The sequence below is a fragment of the Ammodytes marinus genome, assembly GCF_949987685.1.
Source record: "Ammodytes marinus genome assembly, chromosome: 9".
In the NCBI taxonomy this organism is placed as follows: domain Eukaryota; kingdom Metazoa; phylum Chordata; class Actinopteri; order Uranoscopiformes; family Ammodytidae; genus Ammodytes; species Ammodytes marinus.
Genome location: NC_137213.1, coordinates 15706101 through 15718590, shown reverse-complemented (window position 1 = coordinate 15718590; position 12490 = coordinate 15706101). Strand labels below are relative to the sequence as shown.

The following is a 12490-nucleotide window of genomic DNA, read 5'->3' as shown; positions in this document are numbered from 1 at the left end:
CCTGCTCCTACCACCTCCACACACACACACACACACACACACACACACACACACACACACACACACACACAACCCTGTTTCCCTGAGTGATGACCTCTTCATACATATGGCCTCTTTCATTCCGCTCTGAGGGTTGGTTTAAGCCTTGGCTACACTGTCCCTGGTTTATGGCTCCCGCTCTGGCCCCCTTCAAAGTGTTATGCTGTAGCCTGCAGTCATTGCAAACTTAATTGATGGGCACATTGATGGATCGTTTTGATCACAACAAACAATTGGAGTCATTCAAGAAGGATGATGATATCTTTGGCATCTTCAGGAATGTCTTTCAGTTTGTAAAGTCTGTGGGAAATCTGAAACATTAATCAGGCCAGATTGATCGTTATCTCACAAATATTGTATAGAAAAGTTATTGTTTGAAGTCATCGGCATACAGACAAATTTTGGCTCCGTCCAAAGGTTTGCTTTGCTTTATTCATAATATTCGTATGTATAAAATGCAGGTTTGGTCAGGGGCGGAACTAGAGCTGAAGTGATAGGTCGATCAATTGATTAGTTAATCACATCAGAAAATTAGATGGCAACTATTTTGGAGTTTGATCGTTTTCTTTGTTTTAAAAATGCCAAGACATGGGGCGCTCCGGTGGTGTAGTGGATAGAGTGCGTACCATATTGGCTCCGGCCTTAGTTGCAGTGGTCGCGGGTTCAAATCCGACCCGTGGACCTTTACTGCAGGTCATCCCCCCTTTCTCTCTCTCTCCCCATTTTAATTCTGTAATATCTAATAAAGCTTGAAAATGCCTAAAAAAAATCTTTAAAATTATTTTTTTTTAAATGCCAAGACATTTGCTATTTCCAGCTTCTCAAATGTGAGAATTGTCTCCCTTTTCTTGTCTTAAATGATTGTTAAAAGAATATCTATTTAGTTCTTGGACCCTTATCAAGATGGGTGAGGGCAGTGAATGTCCTACTACGTTAATAATAATAAATAAAAACTAAAAATGACTATAAATGAGATAATTTAGCCTATATTTTTTCAGTCCAGGCCATGATAGCCTGTGATAAGAACAAGCTATGGAAAAACTACACAAAACAAGAAAGATAGCACAAAATAGGGCATACAATCAGAATTAAACAAATATGTGATGATTAAATCATGGATACAATTTCTAATACACTTATTTAAGAAGTATTTTTTCCCCAAAAATCCCAAAATGTAGACTTAAAATGTACTTTATTTCCCGACCTCAACAGTCAAGAACTTAAATGTGTATTCATTTGACAATCCTCCAAACACAAATAGAGAAGTAGCAAAATCCTCTTTATTATTAGGCAGTAAACCACAGATGTTCCTGTTCAACTGATTAAAAAACGATTAGTTGTCAGTTGACTCTTTGATTAATCGGGTAGGTGTCAACACTAGTGATAGCAGGCAGCGCTATTCTGCAGCTGACAACCGGCACAGAGCATACAGCGATGGCTAGATAAGAGGATAAGGGATGTGTGTGTGGCAGGGTGAGACGGGCGCTCTCTTTCTAGACCACCACTGCAGGAAGTGCATGGCCATGAGGTCACAGGGACCCGCCATCACTCAGGGATTTACAGAAACTGGTTTCAGCCGGAGTTGTTTGAAAGTTGTTTTTTGTCTTTGTCATTGTTGCTCCGGCCGACTGTGGGTACTAGGTTGCTGGGGTTCAATCTTTTAATACCACTGTGCTGTATCTGTATTTGCCACACGGATAAGTGGCAAATCATCTCTCACATGTTATAAAAGCCCCCAGATATATTGTTCTCTTTCAGCCAGTACAGTATTTGTGACACACACACACACACACACACACACACACACACACACACACACACACACACACACCCACACCCACACCCACACCCTCACACACACACACACACACACACACACACACACACACACACTGGTGACTGTTTTTATTTGTGTGCAAACAAGACACCATCTGTCAGACAATCTGGATTCTAGGTCATTCTCTAAAGATATTGGCGGGAAACCTGGACACAATGACTGTTAGCTGGGGACTTTGAACATCAAATATTGACTCGAGCAACGTCACCTGCTTCAAGTGGGAACGGTGTTGAAGGTAATCGAAGGGCCGGAGCCACCTACAAATGTCTGCACTTCTTTTCTTTTTGACAGGAGGCCTCACAAGTGTCAGGATGGAGGAGGGGTACGAACTGGACCTGACCTACATCACGGAGCGTATCATCGCTGTGTCTTTCCCCCGCAGCTGCACGGAGGAGATCTACTCCCACAACCTGAAGGATGTCACACGGATGCTGAAGTCCAAGCATGCAGATAACTACCTGGTTAGTATTCGTCCTTCACTGTCTCACCTTGAAATGAACCGTCAAGCCAAGTGTCAAAGTTCAAAACGCTATTGATGATCAGGGCTGACGGGCTTTCATGGAGTATTATTGACATTAGAGCATTGATCTCAGAGTGTATAGTTCATCTTTTCGCTCTTATGTGAGAAACCTTGTAAAGCCCGAATGCACTAAGCTTTTGAGACTAAGTTATTGGCTTTGTTGTATGTTCTCTTTAGATTATCAACTTGTCAGAGAAAAGACATGACCTCCCTAAAATGAACCCCAAGGTAAGTTTACATGACACTGTGCCATCTACATAAAAGAGGCACACATTCTTGCAAGTAGAGTATGTCGATATACACAGCAACATTGGAAAAGTACAATTTATGTCAACGGCTAAATAGATCTCTGTTCATCCTCTTTGATCAGCTGTGTCTTACCAGTGGCAGTAAACGGTATAATATTATTGATTGGTAATGCATAGGGAGTTGTTGTCTACAGTGCTACTGTGTCCGTTTATAATGAATGATGTGTTTTTCAGACCTTGGACACAGGCTGGCCGGACATGCATGCTCCACCCCTGGATAAGATTTGCACCATCTGTAAGGCCATGGAGAGCTGGCTCAATGCTGACCCTCTTCATGTGGTGGTTATACACTGCAGGGTGAGCATCTATATTGATGGTGGTGTTGTAGCAGCTGCTTTTCAGTTTTATATTAGTAGACAAGGTAGCAATTACGCCAGATTTGACTGCATTGGGTTTTATTTTGTTGATTCCAAAATCCTGTTTTTGTAAAGAAGCCATGTCTTTAGTATGTCAAGAATTGTCTTTGTGTTTTATCAGATGTGATTCACAGTGAACACAGTCTTTTAAGTCATATTCTGATTCAAAGTGGCAACATTTGTGATGGGCGCATTGACTTATGCGACGCCACCTGTTTCTAAAATTAACACGCCCATTTCAAAACTGCTAAACTGCTAAAAGCTAAAAAAAGATATACAGATTTATATCATGTGACATAAGCAATACTGTTCTAACTTTTGGGAGAAAATACTAGGATCCCATCACTCCTAACCGGAAAATGGTGAAGAACATTGAACTATTTGGGGCCTTAAAAACAGGGGTAAAACAGTGCTGCATGTGTGGTGAATCATCTCCTGTCCTCTCTCGTCTCTTTAGGGCAGCAAGGGTCGAATTGGCGTCGTCATTTCGTCCTTCGTGCATTTCACCGACGTATCAGCCAGGTAACCGCTGCTATGAGTCACATTTTTCATTTTAGCTCACTGTAGAAATGTATTTTTTTTGCTCAGGATTGAAGTCAGGATTTATCATAACATGCGCACGCCCACTCCAGGGATGGAAATTAACACCCGCCACACGCCAAATGCGGGTAGATTTGCGTGCTGGCGTGTAAATTGTGTCACTTCACCCGCCACTGTGTCGGGTAATACTTTCCAGTCAGGTCCGATCTAATTTGCATATTTAATACATTCGTCATGAACATGATGACAGGGCGCTACACAGTTCAACAGTTTCTTTTTGCCTTTCTAGTCGAACTGAACTACGGCGCGATCCGCTCCGCTAGGAAATACTATCTGCGAGTTAACGTGTGGAGGCATAAGTCGACAAATCAATCGACTTACTTTGCCCCCTTTTTTTCTTCCCACAGCAGAGGTTGAGGTGCTGAAAATAAAGTGAAAACTGCGCTTTTCCTTTAAGCAGCAGAGCTGCCGCCGTTGTTACAGTATTTGCATCAAAGCCCTAATGGTAATACAAATGAGATGCTTTATTTAAACGCTGTCCGTGCTTAGAGGTGATTTTAATTGTGTCGGCTGAAACAGAAACTAACGGAGGGATTCGGCTCACTATAGTCCCTTGAGTCGCGCAGTCAGTTTGCCGACATGGCTTTGTATTTAAGGCTCGAGACATACAATCAGATCGCATACAAACAAGGAAGCCTTTCCCATCGATATCGCTAACGGGGAGAATATCCCCGGTTATTATTTGAGCCTCAAACCACAGAGTTCTTCCCCGTGCGGTGGCTCGCGCACTCACTAATGATCTCACGGTGAAACGCTGCTTTGCTCGGACGAAGGCATCGTGTGTTTCTAGATGATTTAACACCATAGTCTCAGACTAGCGTTTAATATTATGCTGCATCTTTTGCACTGCACTGTTTTTTATCAACAGTGAAAAAATGGTCCCACACCGGACTCTTATGTGTAGCTGATTACTTCATGCACGCACCTTGCAGAAGTGACGCTCCTGCAGCGCGCTCACGACCAGACGTGACACGGTGACATCTCCCATTAATAAAACGGCATAACTCCCTGATTTTCAGATTTCTATTTTTAAATTCGACTTGAGCGCAAGTGGAAAACCGGTCAATGTGTCGACACATTCACATCCCTAATGCATATGGAGAAAGTGATAAACAATATCAACATTTCATATCATTAACTAAAAAGAAAAAAGAAATCTAAAGGTAACTTCAATACTGTATTATAATTATTGACTAAATGATGAAAAAAAGGTGTCTGCAGGGCCAGTGAAAATATACAAGGGGCCAGTAAAACTCGGATCTATTGGCCAAGCGGGCCAGTTGGGAAAAAAAGTTGCATTGAACCCAGAGTATATATGGAGTTCAATTATACAATGTTTTGAAATAAAGATGACGTGTATTGTGTATCATATATAGTAAGAGTGTACCATTTAATTTGCAACTCAGTTCCTTGGTAGCACCTACTAACAGTAGAAATGACTTCTGATGGAAAACATTTGTATGAAAAACACTTTCATTAGCTATTCTTACTATTGTATTGTTTAACATTAACGCATATATTAAAAAAGATATTGCGTATAAAAAGTGGCTGGTAAAAAAGATGAGTGGCTGGTAGATTTTTAAATCTACCTGCCACAGTGGCTGGTAGGCAAAAAAGTTAATTTCCATCCCTGGCCCACTCACAACAACAACAACAACCCAAAACAGTTCACGGAGACTCATCCCGTTGGACCACAAGCATTGTCAGCCTAACCACTGCTGATTCGTTTGTCTCTTTTTCACTTTAGGGTCAAGGTGATTCAGAAAGGGAGTGACAGAAAAAAGTCACCTCTCTTTAAATTCAAAGGATAACCACACCATTTAAGCCATGAATCACCAGCGTATTGAATTGCATGAATCAACCTGGAAACACGTTAAGTTACTGTAATAGCTTCTGGCCACAGTGTCAGTTACATGAAACCTATTCAACGTGAAGAGAAAAAAACTATTTCTAACCATTGTAACCCGTAAACATTCAGAGACAGGGCTGTACAGTGCGACAGTTTTGATCGCATTTGCTACTGAAATTGATCACGTGCGATGATGAATACAAATCCATTCGCACTCCTGCGACAGGTTGATAATGAGGGGAGGCTGTCTTTGAAACACAGAGGAGCGCTGCACAACACTGCTTAGAGGGCTCTACATTAACACTGCGGGTAAATGAGTCTTAGGAAAGTAAGTTATTGAGTCCACCCTTCACTTTGGCTGGTGAAAGATATGTGCTCTCGGGATCTGTGCTCGTGCAGCGATTCTAGGTAGGCTATAAAAACTTCACCAACGGCAATTACCGGAAGGAGACGGCACATTACCGCAGTTAAGTTAGCGCGTGTACAAACAGAACATTTCCTGTGCGCCTTCACATTAAAAGCCTGTTACTAGCCAAACGTGAGTTGACTTTTATTTTGAAGCCGGTAAGAGCAGGAAATTAGCGCTTTTTTCTAGCTTGAAAGGCAACTCATTCAGCTGCAGCGAGCAGTCAACAGTAGCCTAGTCTATTTACAAAGTTTTAAATAACCCACTGAAAAGCTACTCCCAACACATTCACAACAACCTATTTAATTTATCCTAAATTGTACCAATATGTATACTTATTTATTTAATAGGCTATGTTTAATGTTTTAAAGTTTGGTTTTAATTAACAGAAGCAATTGGCAGGTTAGATTCTTTTTTCTAAATTGCAATCAGTGCACCCCTATTAATTTTTCCATAATTATTACTACACACACTAGGATATAATTAGAGTTGAGAATCTCAAATGAGACCAAGATGACATGCTCAAAGGTAATTTGAGCGAAATGCAAGGGTTAAGGTTATGCAAGTTTTCGATCATACTTTGTGTGCTACCAAATTTATTTTTGTGCTACTGAATTTTTTTGCTTGCTAGCACCAGTGCTACCACCTAAAAAAATAAGCGTACAGCCCTGAGAGAGTCTGTTTGCTTCGCTTCTTAAGCCCTCGAGTAGAGAAATGTGGCAAACATTTTGGGGGAGATGGCCCTGGTGTTACGTCTCTTTGTAGAATCCTTTCTGCAGACATCAGAACTACGGTTTTAGCCCACCCCTCCTTCAGTCAGAGTTTGCGTTCCCGCTGAGAAAGGCCGGGGTCTGGCAAGGCGAATGTGAAAGACAGAGGGCCAAAAATACGCAGAGGAAGAGATAGGAAAAACAATGAGTCAGATTTACAATGGAATAGATTCAGAAACAGAGAAGGAGAGGGGAGGGGAAGGGAGCAGAGCAGAGAGAGAAACAGAGCTGTGGTGAAAGGGCTCCAGCGCCTGTTGGTTTTAGGTCTGTCTGAATAGCAGAGCTGTGCACACACTCTGGCCTCTCTCTGTCCTCCTCTCCCCCCTCTGTGTTTACTTAAGGCTGGCATTCTCTTCCTCTCTGCTGGAATTCCCTGTCTCTCCGGTTACTTTCACTCTCGTCCATTATGTGTGTGTGTGTGTGCGTGTGTGTCTGCGTGTGTTGTCTTAATTCGAGTAAGGGTTAGCACACTATTCAATTACAGAGCAGAGAGAGTGTAATCTCTCCCTCGAGTCATAATTACCTAAAGTGTTTTAATGTGTCTCTCTGTCTCCCCTTCTAAAAGTGCTGATCAGGCGTTGGACCGCTTTGCCATGAGGAAATACTATGATGATAAGGTCTCAGCTCTGATGACACCTTCGCAGAAACGGTAAGACCCGAAACGTGCGCACACGCCCTTCTGTCGGACAGCACGCGTCTATCCCGTGTGCTGTTTTGGTTGCCCCACACATCCAAAACGCATTCATGTCCCCGAACCCACCTGATTCAATAAAGAAAACTTTGCATGTCTTGTTAATGTTTGTCTATTTTGCCCAGTGAAAAGCCTCTCACTGTTTTATCATTGTAATGGGAATGGGACCCCTATGGTGATTGTGTATCCCTGTGAATCATCGGCGCTAATGCTGATGGCTTACAATTACAATGAGCCCATATTAGCATGGCTGGGTACAGGCTTTGACTTTTTTGATACAAGTGCAAGTTTCAGCAGCAACACCAAGTTGACTGTTTTTACTATGAGAAATATAAACATGCTTGCAGAATATTTTTTTTATATGTCAAAATACTTCTATCACATGTTAGATGATGACTTGAAGAATTTTGTATTTTGGGGGAGATATAACTATTTCATGCCCTGGTAAAAAAGTTTGCTGCTTCCAGTCTTTTGTGCTAAACTAATCCTAACCGGTTGCTGCCTGACTTCATATTCAATGGCAAGACATCAAGTGGTATAAGCCTTCTCATCTAACTTTAAAGTGAAAAAATCTCACTTAGAAAATATCCTTGACGATTGCACGGTGACGGCTGCAGGTTTTTAGTTTGGGCTGTCTTGGAGATTACGATTATTTTGTGAGAGGCCTGTGTGTTTTGAACTTCAGTTTGAAAGAAGTGAAAAAAAATGTGTGCATATTATTTACATCCCCCCCTGTGCTTTCATGTCAGGTATGTTTGGATCCTCAACAGTCTTCTAAGCGGCTCCATGAAGATCAATGCCTCTCCCTTGTTCCTGCACTGCGTCATCCTTCACGGCATACCCAACTTTGACGCCACCGGAGGTAGGACCTCGTTTTGTTTACCGCTACACACAGCTGCCTCCCCCCAAATGAAAACTACTGTCGCCACTACCATGACGACATAAAAGAATCCAGACGCAACCACATCAATAGCAGAGGCAGTAAACAAGATGGAGACTTATCTGCACTTTACAGTATATCTCCCTCTTTTTCCAACACACGTGCATGCTCAGACAGATAGAGGCACTTGCATAAACAGAATTGAAGGGAACAAACTTCTTTACGGGTTCTCTAGTAAAAAGCCATGGGAATTCACGCCCATGTTTGCGTGTAAAATGTTTGTTTTCGCTAATTTCGCTGAAACTACAAAGGTCTTTTTGTCACATTGTGGAGCGGAAATACCTTTCTCACAACAGCAACTTATCACAGCTGTGTAAGAACCATCTGAGCTACTCATGAATATCTTACCTCACAGGTTACTAAAGGTCATGACAGACATAAACGTGTCATTATAATTTAACCTGAGAATGTGTCTGTTCTTATTTTCAGTATGTTGCCCGTACATCAGGGTTTACCAGGGAATGCAAGCAGTGTACTCATCTGGAATCTAGTAAGTAGCTCACACGTGTGGTGTAAAAAATTTAGCATTATAGTTTACTCCAAAGGATGTTGGGATATAGAAGAATTCAGTTTTACTTAGTTTAATGCTGATGTTAATTCAGAGTTACTGTTTTCTTTAAACGTCTGTAATTGCTTCCAAACTCTGGCTCACTTTGACGGTTGTTTTCATTTCAGTCACATTGGTCTAGGCCACAGAGACAGAGTATGCATCACCCTGGAGCCTGCCCAGCTTCTAAAAGGGGACATTATGGTAGGAAAAAAAAAAATATTTTCCAGGGTTTCTGACATAAGTAGCCTATACTGAATGTAGCAATCACAATGTTTTTGTGTTTCCGCTTGTAGATAAAATGCTACCACAAGAGTGACATAACTTCCGAACGTGAAGTGATTTTCCGGCTGCAGTTCCACACGGGAGCAGTGCAGGGCTACAACCTGATGTTTGAAAAAGAGGACATGGAGACCGCCAACAAAGGTAGACCTGAAGAAGAAGAAAAAAAAACAAAAACAAAAAAACAACAACTTGCAGACAGGTCTCAACGTGCCGCCACTCTTTTATTTTTTTACTGCAATTCCTCGGCTCCACGCAGCATCTGCAGGGTTCGGCCTGTTCTTAATTTAGACTTGGCACTTTGAGAGCAATAATCTTGTTTTTCCCAAACATGTTGCGTGTACTGAGAGAGTACTACGCGCAGACAACAACATTCATTTCTAAATATCACAGTAATAGCATTCCTGTGTGCTGCTTACATTCCAGATCCCAGATTTCCAGATTATGGTAAAGTGGAGCTGGTGTTTTCGGAAGGCCCAGAGAAGATACCAGGTAAACTCCTAACTCTTCAGTTGGATTTGTTTTAAATGTTTTGCTGCAAGGGACAGGCAGTTAGGAAAGCAGAAAACAGAGCTCTCTCAATTTTTTTGCCTTTCGTGCCATCCCGTGCTCTGTTCCTCCCCCTCGGTTCTTGCCCCCCGGTGATAGGGGATGTGGAATTGTGCAGAGGGGAAATGTAGTGTGAAGTGTGTGCTGACAGAGAGGTAAAGAAGCACAGCATGCATTGCCCCAGAGCCCCACAGGAGGGAACTGTGTTGTGTGGGTCTGTGTATTTGTGTCTCTGTCCCATGTACTATGTTTTGTGAGTGTTTATTAAACATAATTCATGTGGCATAGGTCAAACATTTTAGCCAGGGTGAGGCCAACATTCTCAGGCAGTTTCTTTGGCTTGCGATTGATTGATATTGCCCGACATTGTTGTTCAGCAACAATAGATGCAGATTGGATTTCAACTAAAAGAATCTGGGTGGGAAGCAAAACTTTATTGAAATAAGTTTGGACTTTATTTGTTGTTTTATTATACAATTATATGATGAGGCTGTTCCTCAAATAGATATTTGGGGAATAGGCTTTTATTGCGTTTTTGCTAAGAAAGAGTCCACACACTAGATATAAAGCAACAGCAACGAGACAGTTAGTTTAACTTGATAGCAGGTAAAACCTGCTCGCCGGGCTCTGTACAAAAGTTAAAACATAACTGTCTATCACCTCTAAAGCTCACTTACTGACACATTATATCTGGTTTGTTTAATCTGTACAATAGAATTTTTTAGAATAATTTATTTATACATTTTTACCTTTGGACATAGGCTAGCTAGCTTAGCCGTTCCCAGTTTGAGTGCTTAGCTTGGCTATCTGTATTCTAGCTGTAGCGTCATATTAAGCACATGGAACAGTATTGAACTTCTCTCATCCCTCTCAGCAATTGTGAAGCTATTGCTTTAAGCCTTTTACACCTTAAAAATCTGCACTGAAACGTTACTTTTTTTTTAAATTGTTCGATGTTTGAATAGTTTTATTTCATAGAGATGACTTGGTTATTTCAAATTGAACACAAATGATAATATTATGTTTATGCAATTCCATTGAAAGCTGATGGAATATCAACTTATTGCCCAACCCTAAATATATAGACAAAAATATCCAACTTTCTCCTCCCTTAAAACCCATTGATGACTATGGCAATCTAGGATGCATGTCCTTAATGCCTGAGGGTTTTCTGAAAAAATACTACGAATTGTCAAGTCTACCAAAACCTTAATATCTAAGCCTGTGTAGCACATAGAAACATGAAATAAAATACATTTAAAAGTTAAGGTTCACAGGTTTTATTTAAACATGCTCCCTTAGCACTTACAAACCAACAAATATTTAAAAAAATCGTCAAAATTAGATGAATTAGAAAATTATTAAATATTGTTAATAAATAGATGCAATGTGTTGTGTGATTTTCGTCAGTAGCCTATAGTAGACCTTGATTCTGCGCACCAAACGCCACTAACTGTTCTGTCGCCGACATAGCTGGCGTATTTTTTATTGTTATTTTGTTTTATTTTTTTATTTTTTATTTTTTTGATTGACATGATTTTCGGCAAACCACACAACTTTTGGGTGGTCACGTGGTCTTAACAAAATCAACAAAACCCACCTCATGTGTATTTGAACCAATGGCAGTGCATTATATGCTGGGAATGCCATGAAAATTAGATAAAGTAATAATGCTGCGCGACGCAGCATCAGGCAGGAGAGCCAATGTGGCATCGCGCAGCAGCCGTCATCAATGGGTTAAGCCATGACAGACATCTAGTCAACATAATGACGAATAGTGTTCTGTGCCTTTCCCTGTCTTACAAAAAAAGTGCAGTAAACAATAATAATATTTTTGTGTCCAGGTGCCGACAGATGGCAAAATGGGGCGGATGTTATTGTGGACTACAACACAGCGGATCCTCTGATTAGATGGGACTCCTACCAAAACATCTGTGATGCTGAAGGTACTGCTGCTATACGCTGCTGCAGTCCCTATGACTCACAGAACATTGTTATAACAGTGCCAAGGTCTGCTTAGTGAATCAGAGTTAAAATATCTGTGGCTGTTTTATGAATGGGAGAAGTATACATAGGGTGTTATTAAGGCATTAAATTGAGGTTTCCTCCTTTTTTCTGGCTATAACTTCAATGTTTTCACTCTCTTTTCTCACAAACACACACAAAAAAGGTATTTTTCAGGGAAACGTGAGGGGAATGTGACTCTGCTCCATGTTATTGAGTGACTGAAGTGTGATTGCATTAACATGCACACACAGTCCCCACTAGGTTGCTTTGCAGATAAATTGTCACTGTCTGGAGTTCTTACTCATGAGTGGGACTCAAATCCCCTGTGGAAACTACTTTTATTATGGCAGGGAAAGTTAATGAAAGATCAAACGTACCTTTTTAAGATGCTGTGTGTGTGTGTGTGTGTGTGTGTGTGTGTGTGTGTGTGTGTGTGTGTGTGTGTGTGTGTGTGTGTGTGTGTGTGTGTGTGTGTGTGTGTGTGTGTGTGTGTGTGTGTGTGTGTGTGTGTGTGTGTGTGTGTGTGTGTGTGTGTGTGTGTGTGTGTGTGTGTGTGTGTGTGTGTGTGTGTGTGTGATGGGCATGACAAGCAGTGTTGTTTCTGTGTTAAAGTCTTTCGGGAGGAGAGTTGTTGTATGAAGGGAATGCTAGGTTCAGAGGAAGAATAGTTAGTTCTCAAGAGATTTCTATTTTGTTGTTTCATCAAATGAATAGGCATGCTTGAACCATCCACCCCACACACACACACACACACACACACACACACACACACACACACACACACACACA

The 12490-nt window shown here is 41.3% G+C and overlaps 1 protein-coding gene across 1 annotated transcript in view; it reads left to right on the top strand.

The window, feature by feature from the left end:
* Positions 1-12490, top strand: part of tns3 (tensin 3) — a 36109-nt gene that overhangs the window by 5696 nt on the left and 17923 nt on the right. The window contains exons 2-12 of the mRNA XM_080034840.1: positions 2168-2337; positions 2574-2624; positions 2879-3001; positions 3518-3582; positions 7251-7334; positions 8126-8238; positions 8746-8806; positions 8992-9067; positions 9160-9289; positions 9572-9637; positions 11539-11640. Of these exons, the coding sequence (XP_079890966.1) occupies positions 2188-2337; positions 2574-2624; positions 2879-3001; positions 3518-3582; positions 7251-7334; positions 8126-8238; positions 8746-8806; positions 8992-9067; positions 9160-9289; positions 9572-9637; positions 11539-11640 (1021 nt within the window). The 5' untranslated portion in view covers positions 2168-2187. The remainder of the gene's footprint in view (positions 1-2167; positions 2338-2573; positions 2625-2878; positions 3002-3517; positions 3583-7250; positions 7335-8125; positions 8239-8745; positions 8807-8991; positions 9068-9159; positions 9290-9571; positions 9638-11538; positions 11641-12490) is intronic.